Genomic DNA, 22,937 nt, shown 5'->3' with positions numbered 1-22,937 from the left:
GTTCTGTTGTGTTGAGGTCAGGACTCTGTCCAGGCCAGTCAAGTTCCTCCACCCCAAACTCGCTCACCCATGTCTTTATGGACCTTGCTTTGTGCACTGGTCCAAATCATTTGGTGGAGGGGGGATTATGGCATGAGGTTGTTTTTCAAGGGTTGGCCCCTTAGTTCCAGTGAAGGGAACTCTTAAGGCATCATCATACCAAGACAATTTCATGCTCCCAACTTTGTGGGGACAGTTTGGGGATGGCACCTTCCTGTTCCAACATGACTGCACACCAGTGCATAAAGCATGGTCCATAAAGACAAGGATGAGCAAGTTTAGGGTGGAGAAACTTGACTGGCCTGCACAGAGTCCTGACCTCAACCCAATAGAACACCCTTTGCTTGAATTAGAGCAGAGGCTGAGAGCCAGGCCTTCTCATCCAACATAAGTGCCTGGCCTCACAAATGCAGTTCTGGAAGAATGATCAAACCTTCCCATAGATGCACTAAACCGTGTGAACAGCCTTCCCAGAAGCTGCTCTAGCTGCAAAGGGTGGGCCAAATCAAATTGTAACCTTACGGACTAAGACTGGGCTTCCATTAAAGTTCATGTGTGTGTAAAGGCAGGCATCCCTATACTTTTGGCTAAATAGTGTATCTGTCAAGATTTACAATGGTGGTGGAACCCTCCTACACATAAATACTACATTTAGACATAGTTATAGGACCTGGGAGATGAGACAACTGATCCACATGAAGCAGCATGTTGTGGATTTGAACCCAGACACTCAGGGATGCTAAGCAAAAGTTCTAACCCCTAAGCCATGGAACTGCCATGTGTGGTACCAACCTCCATAGAGATGGACAAACTTCCGACGGGATGTTTTGCAAACGCGAACTGCAAACGCGGCCAAAAGTTTGCGAACCGCAAAGTTCACGGTGGGCCCCATTGACTTCAATGGCAGGCGAACTTTAAAAACCTACAGGTCATATTTTCAGCCACAAAATACTTACTAGCTGTGCACACATAGTCCCACCACATGGCCACGGACATAACACATGTATGAAGTGAATCTGGGATCGACAACTACAAGCATTCTTTTTTTATCTGTGAAAATTTTGACAATTCAGGACTCAGGAGCTCATGAAGGCAATGGAGGAGAGGAAAGGTCAGGGTAAGCTATGAAGAGGGTGCAGGAGATGATCACCAGCACCGTTATATAGAGCACTGACACCAGCACCGTGATAGAGTGTGCTGACAGCAGCACTGTGAGAGCACTGACACCAGCGCCGTGATAGAGTGTACTGAAACCAGCAATGTGATATAGAGCACTGACACCAGCACCGTGATATAGAGCACTGACACCAGCACCGTGATAGAGTGCACTGACACCAGCACCGTGATAGAGTGCACTGACACCAGCACCATGATATAGAGCACTGACACCAGCACCGTGATAGAGTGCACTGACACCAGCACTGTGATATAGAGCACTGACACCAGCACCATGATATAGAGCACTGACACCAGCACCGTTATAGAGAGCACTGACACCACACCAGCACCGTGATAGAGAGAGCACTGACACCACACCAGCACCGAGATAGAGAGCACTGATACCAGCAACTCGCTGCTGGGCCCCAAAAATATGACACCGCTCAACCTCTTCAAACAGGAGGGTATGGGCATATAGTACGGTGTGCTTTTTTTGTACAAGGAAGTGAGCCAAAGGTAGAAAAAAGGTCTGTGTGCTCGATTAAATAAATTGTTTATAGAGATATACATGGTCTATTGGTCACTTGTGTTGAATTCCTCCAAGATCCATGCCTCATTAATTTTTATAAATGTGAGGTAGTCAACACTGTCGTGAGCTAGGCGAGTGCGCTTATTGGTCACGATCCCCCCTGCTGCGCTGAACGTCCTTTCGGACAGGACACAGGACGAAGGGCAAGCCAACAGCTCTGGCCAGAGGTCAAGCCTGCCCACCCAGTAGTCCAGGGGTTCATCACTCCTCAGAGCGTCCACATCGGCCGTTAACCCGATGTAGTTGGACACCTGTCAGTCTAGGCGTTCCCTGATGCTGGATCCGGATGAGACCCATCGATGTGTCAGCTGAAAGAATGACCTCATATCAGGAGTCACCAACACATCTTCAAACCGCCCTCTTCTTGCAGGCACTGTTGGATTGGTTCCTGCAACTCTTTCTCTGGAAATGGGAATTCCTCCTCTGCCAGCGCACGCAAAAGCAGAATGCAGCATTTCTCGAAGCAAGGCCTGGAATTGCTCCATTGTGACAGCCCTCTGTGACGGTGGTAACATTTCCGCCATTTTGTGTTTGAACCGGGGGTCTAAGTACGTTGCCACCCAGTACTGGTCCTTGACCCTTTATGCTTTTTATAAGGGGTCCCTGTTAAAACACTGGAGCATGAAGGCCTCTATTTGCACTAAACTGGAAGCGGTGTGATGGCCTGGCTCCTGCTCATCATCCAGGATAATGTCGTCCTCCTCGTTCTCCTCTCCCCATCCACGCACAACAACAGGGATCCCAGAAAGGTTTAAAGCATGCTCTTCTTGCTCTTATCCGCCCCCTGGCACCATCCTCCTCTGACTCCTCTTCAGACTCCTGTTGTTGACTTGTCTCAGATAGAGTAGCCCCCCCCCCCTGGGAATTAATCCAGCATTGCGACTTCCTCATCTTCCTTCTCCTGCTCCTCCACGGCTTGATCAATGATATTACGCAATGCACGCTCCATAAAGAAGGCATAAGGTACCATGTCGCTGATGGCGCCATGGCTGCGACTGACCAGTTTGGTGATCTCATCAAATGGCTGCAGAAGTCTGCATGCATCGCGCATGAGCAGCCACTGGCGCGGTGAAAAAAACCAAGCTCCCAAGAACCTGTTCTGCCGCAGATTTTGTACAGGTAGACGTTAACTGCATGTTTCTGCTGGAGCAGCCTATCAAGCATATAGAGGGTTGAGTTCCATCGCGTCGGGCAATCGCAAATAAGACATCTGACCGGCAGATTGTGTCACCGCTGAATGTCAGCAAGGCCAGCCATGGCCGTGTAAGATCTTCTGAAACGGCCCGAGATTTTACTTGCCTGCTGCAAGATGTGCTGGACCCCAGGGTATTTGACAAGGAATCGCTGCACGACCAAGTTTAAGACATGTACCATGCATGGTATGTGCGTCATTTTGCCCTGTTTCAATGCGCTAACCAGATTGGCACCGTTGTCACACACCACTTTACCAACTGTCAAATTGAGCGGTGTTAGCCACTGATCTGCCTGTGAACGCAAAGCTGAAAGGAGTGCAGGGCCAGTGTGGCTTTTGGCTTCCAGGCACAACAGACGCAGCACAGCATGGCAACGTCTCAACTGGCATGTCGAATAGGTTCTGGGGAGCTGCGGAAAAGGAGGAGTCAGCCAAGGAGGAGAGGGAGGAGGATGGAGTAGGGGGAGGAGAAGAAGAGCCAGGCCTGCATGCAATCCGTGGCAGTAAAACCAAATCTACACGGGGGCCACGGGTTACATGCTTGACGGCAGTGGGCAGTAAAAGTGATATACCTTCCCTGCCCGTGTTTGCTAGACCACGTGTCTGTGGTCAGATGTATCTTGGCACCGACACTGTGTGCCAGAGATACATTCACTTGCTGCTGAACATGGCCATATAGCTCTGGGATGCCCTTCTGTGAGAAACACTTCCTTCCTGGGACCTTCCATTGTGGTGTTCCAATGGCCACAAATTTTCGAAAGGCCTCAGAGTCCACCAGTTTATATGGCAGTAGTTGGCGGGCTATCAGTTCTGACAAGCCAGCTGTCAACCGTTGGGCAAGAGGGTTATCCGGTGTCATTTTTTTTACGCTCAAACATTTAGCCCACGGAAGCCTGCCTTTTTGCAGAAAAACGTGAGGATGGCGTGATGGAAGGTGGAGTGGAGGACAATTGTAAGGAGAGAGGAGAAGGAGAAGTGGAAGACGAGGCTGGACGGTGAGAGCCTAGAGTGTGGCTTTGTGTGTTTCGTTGCTCCCACTGGGCTCGGTGATGGCAGCTCATGTGCCTTCTTAAGGCGGTCGTCCCTAGGTGAGTGCTGGGCTTACCGCGACTTATGCATTGACTGCAAAGATTGCAGATGGCAACACTATTGTCAGCAGCGGACACGTTAAAAAAAGCCCACACTGCGGAGCCATGTGCCGGCGTCCTGGGAGCGCCAGATGTGACCGTACATGGTTGATACCTCGCTCCTGATACATTAGCAGTCTGCTTTGTCCCTCCTGTGCAATGTAAGTTCTTCCTGTTTCTCCCTATCTGCTGGTCCATATCTCCCTCTGAACTCCCCTCCTCTTCCTCTCTTGTGGGCACCCACGTGACATCACTAGACACGTCATAATCGACGTCACCTTCCCCACTGCTATAATTAGAGATCTCAGAGTAGGCAGCAACACCATGGACCAACTTCCTCCTTGGGCTGATCTGGGTACTGTCGTCAGAGTGCTTAGTGGTGGTCGTTGCTACCTCGTCTTCCTGATCCAATGAGTGGCTGCGCATTGGAAATGTCTTGATATGGATCGGAAAATAATTCCTGTGACTCAAGCAGAAGGTATATGGTGGTGGTGGTGGTAGTGTCTTTGAGGGTGCACACAGCAGAGAGTGAAGAAGAGGGTGCAGTTCGAGAGGATGAGGAGGGTGCAGAAGAGTAAGGCTGAGTGAGCCACTCAACCAAGTTTGGTGCGTCCTTTGACGTAATCGCACGCACCTTCTGCAATTTGCCACTTTGGCTCAAGCCTGTTGCTCCTGCCCTACCCCTACCACCCCTGCGGAAGGGCCTGCCTCTTCCTCTGTCTGTCATTTTTTAAATCACCCTGTGACAAAAGTCTCTCGAGAAGTGCAGTCTGTATGTGGAAGAAGGTATATAACACCCCGCTTCAATCTATTGTTTTTGGGGGCCACTGGTCTATCACACCAGTTATAATACTTTTTTTTATTGCGTTTGTCACTCTTTGTAGTATCGCTGCAGAACCGCTCAGCAGTCACAATGCTGCAGAGTGGAAATGCACTATACTATGCTTTCTATATGTGCAAGTATTTTATACGTGTATTACACCCCTATATACTGCACACCAAATAGTACACCTATACCAGTCCTTACAAGGACCTTTGTGGACCTAGTAGCTAGTGATTTGCAGACTGTCCCTCAGTCCCTACACTGATAAAAGACTGCTGCAGAATAGGGCAGCAGTCAACAGCAGTGCACCAGCACCCTATATATTGTACATCTATACCAGCCCTTAAAAGGACCTTTGTGGACCTAGTAGTAATAGCTAGCTAGTGATTAAGCTGACTGTCCCTGCTCCACACCGAGTCCTGTCCCTACACTGACAAAAGACAGCTGCAATCACAACACAACACCTTAAAAGGACCTTTGTAGACCTAGTAGCTAGTGATTTGCAGACTGTCCCTCAGTCCCTACACTGATAAAAGACTGCTGCAGAATAGGGCAGCAGTCAGCAGCAGTGCACCACAACCCTATATATTGTACATCTATACCAGTCCTTACAAGGACCTTTGTGGACCTAGTAGCTAGTGATTTGCAGACTGTACCTCAGTCCCTACACTAATAAAAGAGTACCAGCAGTAATCTGCAGCACAACCCTGCACCAGCACCCTATATATTGTACACCTATACCAGTCCTTAAAATGACCATTGTGGACCTAGTAGTAATAGCTAGCTAGTGATTAAACTGACTGTCCCTGCTTCACACCACATCCTGTCCCTATACTGACAAAAGAAAGCTGCAATCACCAGCACAGCAATGCACCAGCACCCTATATATTGTACACCTATACCAGTCCTTAAAAGGACCTTTGTGGACCTAGTAGCTAGTGATTTGCAGCCTGTCCCTCAGTCCCTACACTGATAAAAGACTGCTGCAGAATAGGGCAGCAGTCAGCAGCAGTGCACCACAACCCTGTATATTTTATACCTATACCAGTCCTTAAAAGGACCTTTGTGAACCTAATAGTAATAGCTAGCTAGTGATTAAACTGACTGTCCCTGCTGCACACAGCGTCCTGTCCCTACACTGACAAAAGACAGCTGCAATCACAAGCACAGCAGTGCACTGAACCCTATATACTGTACTACACATATGCCAGTCCTTAAAAGGACTTTTGTGGACCTAATAGATAGTGATTTGTATCACTACAGTCTCTCCCTGCTGCCCACAGCGTCCTGTCCCTACACTGACAAAAGACAGGCTGCTACAATCACCAGCACAGCAGTGCACTGAACCCTATATACTGTACTACACCTATACCAGTCCTTAAAAGGACTTTTGTGGACCTAATAGCTAGCGATTTGTGTCACTACAGTCTGTCCCTGCTCCACACAGCAACCTTTCCCTACACTGACAAAAGACAGATTGTAAAATGGCCACCAGATCAGGTCTATTTTTAAGGTAGGGTGATTGTCCAATTGTCCATGTGCTGAAATGTCTCAATTGGCTGGCCTGTACCCCATGATGGATGTGTCATCATGGGTCAAAGTTCTTTCACACTGTAAACACATATGTCCGCTGGGCGAACAGCGGCAATAGTCCGCTGATCGGGCGAATCGCAAACACGCAAAATTCGCCACGAACCGACCGCCGGGCGAACAGTTCGGCCATCCCTACTTCTCCACATAAATGCACATAAATACACATAAATACAGCATTTATTTGGACAGGTGGTGTAATTACATTACTCAAGAGTTATTCTTCTTGATTTATTCTGTGATATTTGGTGTTTTTTTGTGGGTGAGAGTAGAATATTACCCTCACATTTTTGGGAATTACATTTTGATTTCTGATGTTGGTACACACATGACAATTTTGGGCTCAAATTATGAATATTTGCAAATCATAAAAAGCACAATAAAATGTGATTAATTTTCAATTTGTATCAGCAATGGTATTGTTTGTGCTTTTTAAAGACAACTGTGTGATTTTTGGGTAAAGATTGTTGTGAGATGGAGAGTAACAAGTGAAAGTGAGAGAGAAAAATATATTTTACCAAAACATCAAACATTCCACATTTTAGTATTGTTAAAAACAAAATATTTTATGTAGTAGCAACAATGTTGCAAAGGAAATTTTATTTCAGAGAAAGATACATTTTATCTCAACATTAAAGAGGAGAGCCAGCTTTAAAACATTTTTTTTTAAAAGTCAGCAGCTGCAAACACTGTAGCTGCTGACTTTTAATAAGCAGACTTACCTGTCCAGGGCGCCCGCGATGTCGGCCGCCCAAGTCTGACCCGTCCCTCGGCTCTCGGGTCCCGGTGCTGCCATTTCAACTAAGGGAAACAGGCAGTGGAGCTTCACTGCCCGTTTCCTACTGCAAATGCGCGAGTCGCGCAGCGCTTTGTGAATGGGGCGCGCAGTTCCTAGAACACAGCGTGACCCATTACCCAGAAGACGCCGCATGGAGGAGAGAAGACAGAACATCACCGCGGAGGAGGAAGAGGCAGCTTAGGACGATATGCCTAGCAACAGGCATTTCTGGTAAGTTTAAAAAAAAAATCATTTTTTTTTTTCTGATTTTTTGCTCATTTTTAATGTACTTTTGTTTTTCATGGTGGCCCTCCACTTTAAAAGGTTTTTTTTTTTTTGTGAAAGTTACAATTGTTCCATTAGAATCAATGGCTAAAACTTGCATTGGACTATAATAGAGCAGATTTTCACTCCCAAAAAATGCTCTCCAATTAGCTGTCATTTCAGTATTTACTATAGAGCGGGGTAAAAAAGACACTTGAGTTAAAATGAGAGATAGTTGCAGGTCTGAGCATGCTCAGTTGAGTTGGCACCTGGTTGTCCAAAACGGGGAATTTTTCACTTCTCAGACTTTTAAAGATATTTCAGTGTAGAAATCACTTTTTCACACAGTTTAAAAGCAGATTATCTTTAAATAATATACCACATATTTCAGTACCATTTAGACAATTATATCATGCTCTAAACATTATTTCCACGTGCAGTTCTCCAGGTTTTAGCAGAGTAAGGGTTTGTGCGCTATTTGGTTTTAGGGAACTATAGTAAATTTGATTTTTGAGGTATTTTCTCACCAACGCTATAGTGAATACCGTTTTAGCGCTAATTAGCGCTAATTCGCATTAGCGCCTTGGCGCTATAGTAAACTACCCCCTAAGTGTTTTGTATAATAATAACTTTATATACTGTACATTATTTTTTACACTATTGCTTAATTACAATCTTGGAAAGACGCCGTATTTTCACATTGTATTATTTCATTTATTTGAGGTCAATAGGGTTTGTAATGTGGTGTGTATATTATATTTATATATATTAGCATGGAGTGAGGAGAGATTTATGGTGTTTTATATACACAAAGCCATGCAGAATATGGATAATTTATTTGCATATTTCACTAATATTAATACACAAAATAAATAAATAGTTACCTCCAAAGGTGGTAGAATAGCAGTGGTATATTCAGACCAAGAGTGACCCATTCAGCAGCACACATAAACATGAGACAGAAGAGGCCATGGATGCAATACTCTGGTACTACCAGCTGGTAAAAAGACAAAAGAAATGTGACGATAAAAGATAGATACTGAAATGTCCTACATTTATAGTTATCATTAAAATGAATAACCTTTTGATTGGAATTAGCTATGTGTAATTACAAATAAAGCAAATGAATGGTAGAGTAGCACTAGCATTGCCTAATTTTATCAGAAATACATTAAAAAAATCATGATTAACTGTATGATTATTTCCATCGTACATCACATACCTTGCCAACTTTCCAAGATTTCCAGAAAACAGAAAAACAGAGGGAAGCTATTATCAATGAGAAGTTTTTCAGCCAATTAATTTCCTGCGTTTTTTTACCTCGAAGCTCATCTGCAACAATCATTCCTCATGCATGCTGCTGCCTTATTAGTAGTCTTGCTAAATTATAATGTGTAATTAGCAAAGACTTTTGTAGGAACAATTTAAAGGGTGGTCATCTTATGCTTGTGGAAAACTTCTTTAAAGGTATTCAAACAGGGCCAGGCTCAGTAAGGCAGTAGGCATTTACAGGCTTTATATGTAATCAGAATTAAAGCTAAACTTCAAATATGTAAGGCATAAGTTAATTACACCCTATATTTATTAGTACACATTTTTTTTTAAGTAAGCAATGCAACAAGTCTCAAACTGGAAGAGGGAGAAGAAAACAGTTTGTTTTGCTGCAATGCTTATGTGCAAACAAGGAGCATGGTGACAGAAGAAGATAGTAGCGTGAGAGAGTGAAGGGCTCATTAGTCTGCCGCTTCTACTTTCACTGTCCAGTCACAGGCTGTGGAAGAGAAAGACCTGTAAATGTTATGTAACTGCAGCAGAGAGGGAGCCATAGATGCTGCATCCAGCGCCACTGCCTGCGGTCTGTCAGTCTACGGCAGGCAGAAATACACTGTTGCCAAACACTGTACCAAGTGGTACTTGCGTTTAGGACCCTATGTGTTCAGGGACCAATGTTCAAAAAGCAGAATACCAACCAAAATAAATGATCACCCAGTCTTGGGTGACACAATATACAGTAAAACTATAAATATACATGTTTATTGCATGAAAAACAAATGCAGCAGGTGTTTTATAACTGTTTATGAATACATCCTTTAACCATTCATTAAAATGATTTTTATTTGATCTTGTTTTTATTTCAACTACAGTGGCAATGGTTGGGAGATTCGGCAATATCTACATACTCAGTGGAGCGATGTCCTACTAGAAGTTTTCATAGAGAGAGGTAAGCCCTTGCAATCTTATGCACATCACACAGCCTAAGCTTAGTGGAGAACATATCGGCATTTAAACTGAAGACTGTTCAAATTCCAACTTTATCTAAGTAGTGTAAGTAGTAGCAGAAACAACATTGATGTAAACTTGTGGATTTACCTTGCATTGGGCAAAGGGCGAGTGAGGTTTAAAGTATTGCTTGTACCCAGTTTTTAGTCTGTCTATAGTCAATGAAGACAATAGTTGAATAACTAAAAATGTTAATTTAGCCCAGTGAAGCTATGTTCACTTCAATCATCTAAGGGCAATTGATATTTTTTAAAATTCTCCTGCATATGACTACTTGTTTTAAGTGAACACAGAGTCACTGAGCTAACTGAACTTTCTATGCAAAAACAAAAAGGAGAGAACAGTTCCACTACCAAAGTGTGGCGTATCGATAAGTCTCCAGCATGTGGCAACCTTGCAGGTGGTCACCAATGACCACCTGCAAGGTTGCCACCTGCTAGAGACTTATAAATATGCCCAGGGCCATCTTTAAAACAGGACAACAGGGGCAGCTGCCTATGGCCCAATCATTGTTATGGGGCCCAAACTAGCTGCCTCATATTTGCCAACTATCCCAGTTTAAATTCCCTTGTTCCTTTAACCACTTAAGGACCGCCGCCTGTAATTCTACGTCAGCAGAATGGCATGTACAGGCACAAGCACGTACCCGTACGTGCTTGCCTTCCAGCAGGTGGGGGGTCCGTTTCGCTTCAGGAGCGATCCGGGATGAGGGGATGGCCGTTGGTTTCTGGCCATCCCCTCTCGATCGCTCCGTACTGTGAGGAGAAGACATAGTAAGTGTGCACCAACACTACACTGACACGTAGGTACACATAGGTGCACAAATCACCCCCTGATCACCCCCCCATCGCCCCCCCCGACTCTGGTTAGCTACTTTGCTTTTTATAGCATCAGGGCACCCACCATTTATTACCCAATAAAGGTTTAACCCCCTGATCACCCGGCGGGTGATATCAATTTGGTTTTAGGGTCAGGGTCTGCGTCGCCCCAGGCAGCGCTAGGTTAGTACCAGTACCCCTAACACCCACGCGCAAAGCATACACCTTCCGTAGTGGTATAATATCTGAACAGATCAATATCTGATCTGATCAGATCTATACTAGCGTCCTCAGCAGTTTAGGGTTCCAAAAAAACGCATTGTTAGTGGGATCAGCCCAGATACCTGCTAGCACCTGCGTTTTGCCCCTCCGCCCAGCCCATCCAAGTGCAGTATCGATCGATCGATCACTGTCACTTACAAAACACTAAACACATAACTGCAGCGTTCGCAGAGTCAGGCCTGATCCCTGCGATCGCTAACAGTTTTTTTTTGGCAACGTTTTATATTTAAATCCTGAAGGCGGTGCTTGGTATTTTGGGGCGTAATTTCACATATGCCCATAGCATGTGTGAGCAATATATCATTTAGTGACAACTTTGTGCAAAATAAAAAAAGTTTGTAATATTCCTGCAATTTGTGGCAAAATCTAAAATATTCCATGGACTCAACATGCCTCTCAGTAAATAGCTTGGGGTGTCTACTTTCCAAAATGAAATGAGGTCATGGGGGGGTGGGTTTGTGCTATTTTGGCATTTTATGGCCTTCGAAACTGTGATAGGTAGTGAGGAGTGAAATCAAAAATTTGCACCCTTAGAAATCCTGAAGGCAGTGATTGGTTTTCGGGGTGCCGTACGCGGCTAGGCTCCCAAAAAGTCCCACATATGTGGTATCCCCATACTCAGAAGAAGCAGCAGAATGTATTTTGGGGTGCAATTCCACATATAACTATGGCATGTGTGAGCAATATATCATTTAGTGACAACTTTTTGTAAACTTTTTTTTTTTTTGTGTCATTATTCAATCACTTGGGACAAAAAAAATATATTCAATGGGCTCAGCATGCCCCTCAGCAATTTCCTTGGGGTGTCTACTTTCCAAAATGGGGTCATTGGGGGGGGGGGGGGTTGTACTGCCCTGCCATTTTAGCACCTCAAGAAATGAGATAGGCAGTCATAAATTAAAAGCTGTGGAAATTCCAGAAAATGTACTCTAGTTTGTAGACGCTATAACTTTTGCGCAAACCAATAAATATATACTTATTGACATTTTTTTTTACTAAAGACATGTGGCTGAATATATTTTGGCCTAAATGTATGACTAAAATTTAGTTTATTCGATTTTTCTTATAACAAAAAGTAGAAAATATCTTTTTTTTTCCAAATTTTCTGTCTTTTTCCTTTTATATCGTAAAAAATAAACATCGCAGAGGCAATCAAATACCATCAAAAGAAAGCTCTATTTGTGGGAAGAAAAGGACGCAAATTTCGGTTGGGTACAACATTGCATGACTGCCCAATTACCAGTTAAAGCAGTGCAGTGCGAAATTCTAAAAAGACCTCTGGTCCTTAGGCTGACAGTTAGTCCGGGGCTTAAGTGGTTACGTTTTAGTCCCATGCTGTGTGCCGATATCTCAGTGTGAAGTTGTGTTACTAATGCTGCCCAGCTCTGCCTATTGCCATGTACTCACCTGCAGATCTTGTGTTTACATGTAAATAACCTGCATTGATATGTAAATAGTGGCGGCATTAATATATAAATAGCCACGGACCACTGCATTGATATTTGAATACAGGCGGCATTCATATGCATAACACGCCCCCCTGGGGACATATCCACCATCACTTCGGTTGAATGCTGCCCACTGGGGAGGTAAAGGGGATGCTGAAAAGTCCTGCCTACAACTGTGGTCATTAAGCCTAACATCAGCCTGTTCTGCAAAGGTAAGCAAATTGGACGTGGAACCCTTTTTCAAAATAACATGGTGCCACAGCACCCTGAATTTTGGTGCTTGTGAATACGCAAATCTTAGCAGATGCTTGAGGGTGTCATTAACAATTAATGGCACTGTTGTGTATCTACTAAAGGGCAGCACATTTCTGTGGTGTCAGGAAAGTGATTTTGCATGCATTCCCGACAGACACACAAATTTACACCGACCACGCAGGTGGTGGTCAGTGTAAATCTTCTCATTACATTGGGGCATGGTGTACAATCCATTCATTCACAATTAGTGGCCAGTGTGAAGGTTTTCCTAACATTGGTGTTTAATGTAAATCCTTCCTTACATTGGTAGTTAATGTGAATGTTCCTATTACATTAGTGGTCACTGTAAATCCCCATGACATTAGTGGTTAGTGCAAATCCCCACTACATGGGTGGCCAGTGTAGAAACTCCTCTTTATATTGGTAATTGGTAAATAAACCCAAACTTGCATTTGTGACCAGTTTTGAATCCTTCCTTACATGTGTGGTTAATTTAGAAGCCCCCTTTAAGATGGTGGTGAGTAAATCCCCCCTTACATTGGTGGCCAATGTAGAAATCCCCCTTTATTGTTTGATGTAAAATCCCCCATTACATTGGTTGTCAGCATAAATTCTTCATTATATTGATGATCAGTGTACATTTCCCTTTACGTTGGTGGTAAGTGCAGAATTACCCTTACACTGGTGGTCAGTGTAAAACCCCCTTTACATTGGTGGTCAGTGTAAATCCCTCTTAACATTGGTGATCAGTGGAAAAGTGTCACCTTACATTGGTGGTCAGTACAAATCTCCTCAACAATGGTTATCAGTGTAAATCCCCCCTTACATGGCGGTCATTGTATGTTCCCCCTTACACTGGTGGTTGGTGTAAATGCTCCGATTCTATTTGTGTTTAGAAATCATTCTTGATATCGGTGGGTTTGCATATAATTCCCCATTACATGTTGGTCAGTGCAAATTCCTCTTCACATTGGTGGTCATTGTAAACTCCTCATTACATAGGTGATCGGTGTAGAATTCCCACTATATAGCTTGTTTTTCATTTCATAAATATGTTTTAACAAATGCTACACTTAGATAGTGGTGCTTTTTTCTCCTTCTTTTTGTTTTTACATGGTTTGCTAGTGGGAGCTTCCCCAGATCCTGCGTGGAAGAGAGATTGCTGATGCTGCCATAATGTGAACTTCATGCCACAGTGTTTTTATATGGACTTTTCTCAAAGACTAAAAGACTCCCTCTTTATGTTGTTTATCTTTGCATACCTATTGTTTTTTGACAGTTGTATTAGTGCCTAGAGATGGCCTTGCGAGTCGCCCGGCGGTCGGTTCGCAGAAAATTTTGCTTGTTCGCGATTTGCCAAACCGGCGGACTTCTGCCGCTGTTCGCGGCGGCCATATTTGTTTACATTGTGAAGAACTTTGACCCATGACACATCCATCATGGGGTACAGGACAGCCAATTGAGACATTTCAGCACATGGACAATTGGACATTCTCCCTACCTTATAAACAGACCTGATCTGGCGGCCATTTTACATTCTGTCTTTTGTAAGTGTAGGGAGAGGTTGCTGTGTGGAGCAGGGACAGACTGTAGTGACACAAATCGCTAGCTATTAGGTCCACAAAAACCCTTTTCAGGACTGGTATAGGTGTACAGTATATAGGATTCTGGTGCACTGCTGCTGACTGCTGTGCTGGTGATTGCTGAGTGCACTGCTGACCGATTCTGCAGCTGTCTTTTGTTAGTGTAGGGAGAGGACGCTGTGTGGAGCAGGGACAGTCAGTTTAATCACTAGCTATTACTATTAGGTCCACAAAGGTCCTTTTAAGGACTGGTATAGGTGTATAGTATATAGGTTTCTGGAGCACTGCTGCTGACGGCTGTGCTGCTGATTGCTGAGTGCACTGCTGACAGATTTTGCAGCTGTCTTTTGTCAGTGTAGGGACAGGACGCTGTGTGGAGCAGGGACAGTCAGTTTAATCACTAGCTATTATTATTAGGTCCATAAAGGTCCTTTTAAGGATTGGTATGGGTGTACAGTATTCAAAGTATATTATGGTGCACTGCTGACTGCTGTGCTGCTGAGTGCTGCCCGGTTCTACAGCTGTCTTTTATCAGTGTAGGGACTGAGGGACAGTTTGGTGTTCTGAGCAGGCATAGTCTGCAAATCACTAGCTACTAGGTCCACAAAGGTCCTTTTATAGGTGTACAGTATATAGGGTTGTACACGTATAATATACCTTCTTTCAAATATACAAAGTATAGTATGGTGCACTGCTGACTGCTGTGCTGCTGAGTGCTGGCTGATTCTGCAGCTGTCTTTTATCAGTTTAGGGACTGAGGAACAGTTTGGTGTTCTGAGCAGGGACAGTCTGCAAATCACTAGCTACTAGGTCCACAAAGGCCCTTTTATAGGTGTACAGTATATAGGGTTGTACACGTATAATATACTTTCTTTCAAATATAGACAGCATATTATACTTGACTGCTGTGCTGCTGAGCTAATTGCTGCCCCGTTCTGCAGCTGTCTTTTATCAGTGTAGGGACTGAAGGACAGTTTGGTGTTCTGAGCAGGGACAGTCTGCAAATCACTTGCTACTAGGTCCACAAAGGTCCATTTATAGGTGTACAGTATATAGGGTTGTAAATGTATAATATACTTTCTTTTAAATATACAAAGTATATTATGGTGCACTGCTGACTGCTGTGCTGCCCGATTCTGCAGCTGTCTTTTATCAGTGTAGGGACTGAGGGACAGTTTGGTGTTCTGAGCAGGGACATGCATTTCCACTATGCAGCATTGTGACTGCTGAGCGGTTCAGCAGCGATACTACAAAGAGTGACTAACGCAATTAAAAAAAAGTATTATAACTAGTGTGATAGACCAGTGGCCTCCAAAAATGACAGATTGAAGCGGGGTGTTATATACCTTCTTCCACATACATACTGCACTTCTCGAGAGACTTTTGTCACAGGGTGATTTAAAAAATGACAGGCAGAGGAAGAGGCAGGTCCTTCCGCAGGGGTGGTAGGGGTAGGGCAGGAGCAACAGACTTGAGCCAAAGTGGCAAATTGCAGAAGGTGCGTGCGATTACGTCAAAGGACGCACCAGACTTGGTTGAGTGGCTCACTGAGCCTTACTCTTCTGCACCCTCCTCATCCTCTCGATCTGCACCCTCTTCTTCACGCTCTGCTGTGTGCACCCCCAAAGACACCACCACCAACACCACCATATACCTTCCGCTTGAGTCACAGGAATTATTTTCCGATCCATCACAAGACATTGCCGATGCGCAGCCACTCTTGGCATTGGATCAGGTAGAGGAGGTAGCAACAACCGCCACTCAGCAGTCTGACGACAGTACCCAGATCAGCCCAAGGAGGAGGTTGGTCCCCGGTGTTGCTGCATACTCCGAGATCTCAAATTATAGCGGTGGGGAAGGTGACGTCGATGATTACGTGTCTAGTGATGTCACATGGGTGCCCATAAGCGAGAAAGAGGAGGGGAGTTCAGAGGGCGATATAGACCAGCAGATAGGGAGGAGAAACAGGAGGAACTTAGATTGCACAGGAGGAACAAAGTAGACTACTAATGTATCAGGAGCAAGGCATCAACCATGTACAGTCACATCTGGCGCTCCCAGGACGCTGGCACATGGCTCCACAGTGTGGGCTTTTTTTAACGTGCCCGCTGCTGACAATAGTGTTGCCATCTGCAGCCTTTGCAGTCAATGCATAAGTCGCGGTAAGCCCAACACTCACCTAGGGACGACCACCTTAAGAAGGCACATGGGCTGCCATCACCGAGCCCAGTGGGAGCAATGGAACCCACAGAGCCACACTCCAGGCTCTCACCGTCCAGCCTCGTCTTCTACTTCTCCTTCTCCTCTCTCCTCACAATTGTCCTCCACTCCACCTTCCATCATGCCATCCTCACGTTTTTCTGCAAAAAGGCAGGCTTCAGTGGGCCAAATGTTCGAGCGTAAAAAAATGATGATGCCGGATAACCCTCTTGCCCGACGGTTGACGGCTGGCTTGTCAGAACTGATAGCCCGCCAACTACTGCCATATAAACTGGTGGATTTGGAGGCCTTTCAAAAATGTGTGGCCATTGGAACACCACAATGGAAGGACCCACGAAAGGAAGTATTTCTCACAGAAGGGCATCCCAGAGCTATATGGCCATGTTCAGCGGCAAGTGAATGTATCTCTGGCACACAGTGTCGGTGCCAAGATACATCTGACCACAGACAAGTGGTCTAGCAAACACAGGCAGAGAAGGTATATCACTTTTACTGCCCACTGGGTGAACCTTCTGACAGCCGTCAAGCATGTAACCCGTGGCATCCGTGTAGATTTTGTTTTACCGCCACGGTTTGCATACAGGCCTGGCTCTTCTTCTCCTCCTCCTACTCCATCCTCCTCCCTCTCCTCCTCGGCTGACTCCTCCTTTTCCGCTGCTAGCGTCTCTTCCGCTGCGCCGCCCAAGCTCCCCAGAATCTATTCGACATGCCAGGTGAGACGTTGCCATGCTGTGCTGCGTCTGTTGTGCCTGGAAGCCAAGAGCCACACTGGCCCTGCACTCCTTTCAGCTTTGCATTCACAGGCAGATCAGTGGCTAACACTGCTCAATTTGACAGTTGGTAAAGTGGTGTGTGGCAACGGTGCCAATCTGCGTAGCGCATTGAAACAGGGCAAAATTACGCATGTGCCATGCATAGCACACGTCTTAAACTTGGTCATGCAGCGATTCGTTGTCAAATACCCTGGGGTCCAGGACACCTTGCGGCAGGCAAGGAAAATCTCAGCCCATTTCAGAAGATCCTACACGGCCATGGCTCGCCTTGCTGACATTAAGCGGAGGCACAATCTGCCGGTCAGAAGTCTTATTTGTGATTGCCCGACGTGATGAAACTCAACCTACTATATGCTTGATAGGCTGCTCCAGCAGAACAATGCAGTTAACGACTACCTGTATGAACTCTGCGGCAGAACAGGTTCTGGGGAGCTTGGTTTTTTTTCACAGCGCCAGTGGCTGCTCATGCGCGACGCATTCATACTTCTGCGGCCATTTGATGAGATCACCAAACTGGTCAGACGCAGCCATGGCGCCATCAGTGACATGGTACCTTATGCCTTCTTTATGGAGCATGCATTACGTTGTGTCATTGATCAAGCCATGTAGGAGCAGGAAGATGAGGAAGTCGCAATGCTGGATGAATTCCCAGGGGGGGGCTACTCTATCTGAGACAAGACAACAGGAGTCTGAAGGGAAGTCAGAGGAGGATGGTGCCGGGGCGGATGAGGAGGAGCAAGAAGAGCATGATTTAAACCTTTCTGGGATCCCTGTTGTTGTGCGTGGATGGGGAGAGCAGAACGAGGAGGACGACATTATCCTGGATGATGAGCAGGAGCCAGGCCAACACACCGCTTCCACTTTAGTGCAAATGGGGGCCTTCATGCTCCAGTGTTTTAACAGGGACCCCCGTATAAAAAGCATAAAGGTCAAGGACCAGTACTGGGTGGCAACGTACTTAGACCTGGGGAAAAAACACAAAATGGCGGAAATGTTACCCCCGTCATAGAGGGCTGTCAGAATGGAGCACTTCCAGGCCTTGCTTCGAGAAATGCTGCATTCTGCTTTTGCGTGCGCTGGCAGAGGAGGAATTCCCACTCCCAGAGAAAGAGTTGCGGGTACCAATCCAACAGCGCCTGCAAGAAGAGGGCGGTTTGAAGATGTGTTGGTGACTTCTGATATGATCCACAGGTGTCATCCGGATCCAGCATCAGGGAGCGCCTAGACCGACAGGTGTCCGATTACATCGGGTTAACGGCCGATGTGGACGCTCTGAGGAGTGATGAACCCCTGGACTACTGGGTGGGCAGGCTTGACCTCTAGCCAGAGCTTGCCCAATTTGCAATGGAACTGTTGGCTTGCCCCTCATCCAGTGTCCTGTCCGAAAGGACGTTCAGCGCAGCAGGGGGGATCGTGACCGATAAGCACATTCGCCTAGCTCACGACAGTGTTGACTACCTCACATTTATAAAAATTAATGAGGCATGGATCTCGGAGGAATTCAACACATGTGACCAGTAGACCATGTATATGCATAACTCTATAAACGATTTATTTAATCGAGCACACAGACCTTTTTTCTACCTTTGGCTCACTTCCTTGTACAAAAAAAGCACACCGTACTATATGCCCGTACCCTCCTGTTTGATGAGGTTGAGCAGTGTCATATTTTTGGGTCCAGCAGTGAGTTGCTGGTATCAGTGCTGCTGTCAGTGCTCTCTATCTTGGTGCTGGTGTCAGTGCTCTCTCTCTATCATGGTGCTGGTGTCAGTGCTCTCTATAACGGTACTGGTGTGGTTCACTGCTCTCTATCTCAGTGCTGGTGTGGTCTCAGTGCCCTCTATCCCGGTGCTGGTGTGGTCTCAGTGCCCTCTATCTCGGTGCTGCTGTCAGTGCTCTCTATCTTGGTGCTGGTGTCAGTGCTCTCTCTCTATCATGGTGCTGGTGTCAGTGCTCTCTATCACGGTACTGGTGTGGTTCACTGCTCTCTATCTCAGTGCTGGTGTGGTCTCAGTGCCCTCTATCCCGGTGCTGGTGTGGTCTCAGTGCCCTCTATCTCGGTGCTGGTGTCAGTGCTCTCTATCACTGTGCTGGTGTGGTGTCAGTGCTCTCTATCTCGGTGCTGGTGTGGTCTCAGTGCTCTCTATCTCGGTGCTGGTGTGGTGTCAGTGCTCTCTATCACGGTGCTGGTGTCAGTGCTCTTTATCACGGTGCTGGTGTGGTGTCAGTGCTCTCTATCTGGGTGCTGGTGTGGTCTCAGTGCCCTCTATCTCGGTGCTGGTGTCAGTGCTCTCTATCACGGTGCTGGTTTGGTGTCAGTGCTCTCCATCTTGGTGCTGGTGTGGTCTCAGTGCTCTCTATCTTGGGGGTGGTGTGGTCTCAGTGCTCTCTATCACATTGCTGGTGTCAGTGTTCTCTATCACGGTGCTGGTGTGGTGTAAGTGCTCTCTATCTTGGTGCTGGTGTCAGCGCTCTCTATCACTGTGCTGGTGTCAGTGCTCTCTATCTCGGTGCTGGTGTCAGTGCTCTCTATCACGGTGCTGGTGTGGTGTCAGTGCTCTCTATCTCGGTGCTGGTGTGGTCTCAGTGCTCTCTATCTCGGTGCTGGTGTCAGTGCTCTCTATCACGGTGCTGGTGTCAGTGCTCTCTATCTCGGTGCTGGTGTCAGTGCTCTCTATCACGGTGCTGATGTCAGTGCTCTCTATCTCGGTGCTGGTGTCAGTGTTCAGTCTCTATTGCGGTGCTGGTCTCAGTGTTCTATCTCAGTGCTGGTGTCAGTGAGGGAGATTGCAGTGGAGAAGCCAATCAGCAGGCAGTGCCAGCACCATGGCTGAGGATCAGCACTGGACTGGCACCTCCAGACCACCGCAGTGGAGCCCTGCATAAGTGGGAGTAAGGGCCGGGCAGAGGGAGGGGCTCAAACACAGGTTGGCACACTGGGACACTGGCACAGAACTGTGCTGCCCTGACTGTGGCACTGATCATCTCCTGCACCCCCTTCATAGCCTGCCCTGACCTTGTCTCTCCTCCATGGCCTTCATGCGCTCCTGAATTGTCAAAATTTCACAGATAAAAAAAAATTCTTGTCGTTGTCGAACCCAGATTCACTTAATACTTTTGTTATGTCAGTTTCCATGTGGTGGGACTATGTGTGCACAGCTAGTAAGTATTTTGTGGCTGAAAATATGACCTGGAGGTTTTTAAGGTTCACCTTCCATTAAAGTCAATGGGGCCCGCTGCGAACTTTGCGGTTTGCAAACTTTTGGTCGCGTTCGCGTTCGCGAAACGTCCCGTCGGAGGTTCGTCTATCACTACTAGTGCCCTCCTTTCCTTGCACATGGGTATGTTTAGGGTATCAATGCAATTATAGGAGATTTACTACCTAATAGGGATGGCTGAACTGTTCGCCCTGCCGTCGGTTCGCGGCAAATTTTGCGTGTTCGCGATTCGCCAAACCGGCGGACTATTGCCGCTGTTCTAAGCAATGCAAGGTGCTGGCGCTTTAAGACCATAGATGCCTAATTAGACCAGTCTGATAACAAGAGTTCATTCAAAGATATAAAAAATATAAAAATATAAGTACTTTAAATGGTATGGTAAATCCAGAGGAAATCACTTGTTGGTTCTGGCAGAAAGAAAACCAATAGTCTCTGCAATATTACTGGCAGCAGCTCTTCTTGGAGTGAAGTCAGCTCATGTGCAGAAAGAAAAACATATAGAGGAGCGCCAAGTCAGTTTAAGGCATTTATTTAATAAACAGATAAAAGTCTCACTTACATAAAAAAATTGAAAGCTGTGCGAGTATACTGTCCGCTTTTAGTCCCATTGTCAGGCAGGGCTGTAGATGGAAATGTCAGGTTTATCAGCGGCGAGGCGCTGGTAAACAAAATCAGCTGTGTTTCACAATCCGTAGAGAGACAATCCAGCCAGTCGGGACAGCGCGTGGGGACGCAGCGTGTGAGGTCAGAGGGAAACGCCGAGGACACAACGCGTTCCTGAGCATGCGCCAAGTCACAAACAGACCTGCGTGCTCCTTTGTCAAAGGAGCGCGCAGGTCTGTTTGTGACTTGGTGCATGCTCAGAAACCCGTCATGTCCTCTGTGTTTCCCTCTGACGTCACACGCTGCTGCGTCCCCACGCGCTGTCCCGACTGGCTGGATTGTGTCTCTACGGATTGTGAAACACAGCTGATTTTGTTTACCAGCGCCTCGCCGCTGATATCGCTGACATTTCCATCTACAGCCCTGCCTGACAATGGGACTAAAAGCGGACGGTATACTCGCACAGCTTTCAATTTTTTAATGTAAGTAAGACTTTTATCTGTTTATTAAATAAATGCTTTATTTTACACATATGTGTTTACAGTGTGAAAGAACTTTGACCCATGATGACACATTCATCATGGGTTACAGGACAGCCAATTGAGACATTTCAGCACATGGACGATAATTGGACATACCCCCTACCTTATAAATAGACCTGATCTGGCAGCCATTTTACATTCTGTCTTATGTCAGTGTAGGGAGAGGTTGCTGTGTGGAGCAGGGACAGACTGTAGTGACACAAATCACTATCTATTAGGTCCACAAAAGTCCTTTTAAGGACTGGCATATGTGTAGTACAGTATATAGGGTTCAGTGCACTGCTGTGCTGGTGATTGCAGCTGTCTTTTGTCAGTGTAGGGACAGGATGATGTGTGCAACAGGGACAGTCAGTTTAATCACTAGCTAGCTATTACTGTTAGGTCCACAAAGGTCCTTTTTAAGGACTGGTATAGGTGTACAATATATAGGGTGCTGGTGCATTGCTGTGCTGCAGATTACTGCTGATTTCTGCAGCAGTCTTTTATCAGTGTAGGGACTGAGGGACAGTCTGCAAATCACTAGCTACTAGGTCCACAAAGGTCCTTGTAAGGACTGGTATAGGTGTACAATATATAGGGTTGTGGTGCACGGTGCTGGTGTCAGTGCACTCTATCTTGGTGCTGGTGTCAGTGCTCTATATCACGGTGCTGGTGTCAGTGCTCTATATCACGGTGCTGGTGTCAGTGCTCTCTATCACGGTCCTGGTGTCAGTGCTCTCAATCACAGTGCTGGTGATCATCTCCTGCACCCTCTTCATAGCCTACCCTGACCTTTCCTCTCCTCCATTGCCTTCATGCGCTCCTGAGTCCTGAATTGTCAAAATTTCACAGATAAGAAAAGAATGCTTGTAGTTGTCGATCCCAGATTCACTTCATACATGTGTTATGTCAGTGGCCATATGGTGGGACTATGTGTGCACAGCTAGTAAGTATTTTGTGGCTGAAAATATGACCTATAGGTTTTTAAGGTTCGCTTGCCATTAAAGTCAATTGGGCCCTGCCGCAAACTTTGCAGTTCGCAAACTTTTGGCCGCGTTTGCGAAACGTCCCGTCGGAAGTTCGTCCATCTCTACTGCATAATTCAAAAATTACTAAGTGAACCCTAAGTGGGGTTGATTTACTAAAGATAAATAGAGTGTTCACTATGCAAATGCAGTTACACTGCTTGTCCCCAGAACTTAGTAAATGTGGTAAAGCTCTGATAATTTCTATTATCATCATCATCATGGGCAAGCAAAAATAGTTTCTGCATTTTCCTTGCACATTATTGGGTATTCTTTACAAAGTGAAGCTTTACCCCTTTACATGTTCAAAGGAAACTGAGTGCAACTGCACTTGCAAAGTGCACAGTATAT

General features: G+C 45.9%; 1 protein-coding gene across 2 annotated transcripts in view; it reads right to left on the bottom strand.

The window, feature by feature from the left end:
- Positions 1-22,937, bottom strand: part of CNIH2 (cornichon family AMPA receptor auxiliary protein 2) — a 484,921-nt gene that overhangs the window by 94,769 nt on the left and 367,215 nt on the right. For both annotated transcript variants that reach the window (XM_077456800.1, XM_077456789.1), the window contains one exon: positions 8,445-8,557. In XM_077456800.1, coding sequence (XP_077312926.1) covers positions 8,445-8,557 — 113 coding nt within the window. The remainder of the gene's footprint in view (positions 1-8,444; positions 8,558-22,937) is intronic.

Source organism: Lithobates pipiens, unplaced genomic scaffold (assembly GCF_037356315.1).
Source record: "Lithobates pipiens isolate NorthernLeopardFrog02 unplaced genomic scaffold, aLitPip1_a1.2 Scaffold_10, whole genome shotgun sequence".
NCBI classification, from domain to species: Eukaryota; Metazoa; Chordata; class Amphibia; order Anura; family Ranidae; genus Lithobates; species Lithobates pipiens.
The sequence above is the reverse complement of the archived record's forward strand: the minus strand, read 5'-3'. Positions and strand labels throughout refer to the sequence as shown.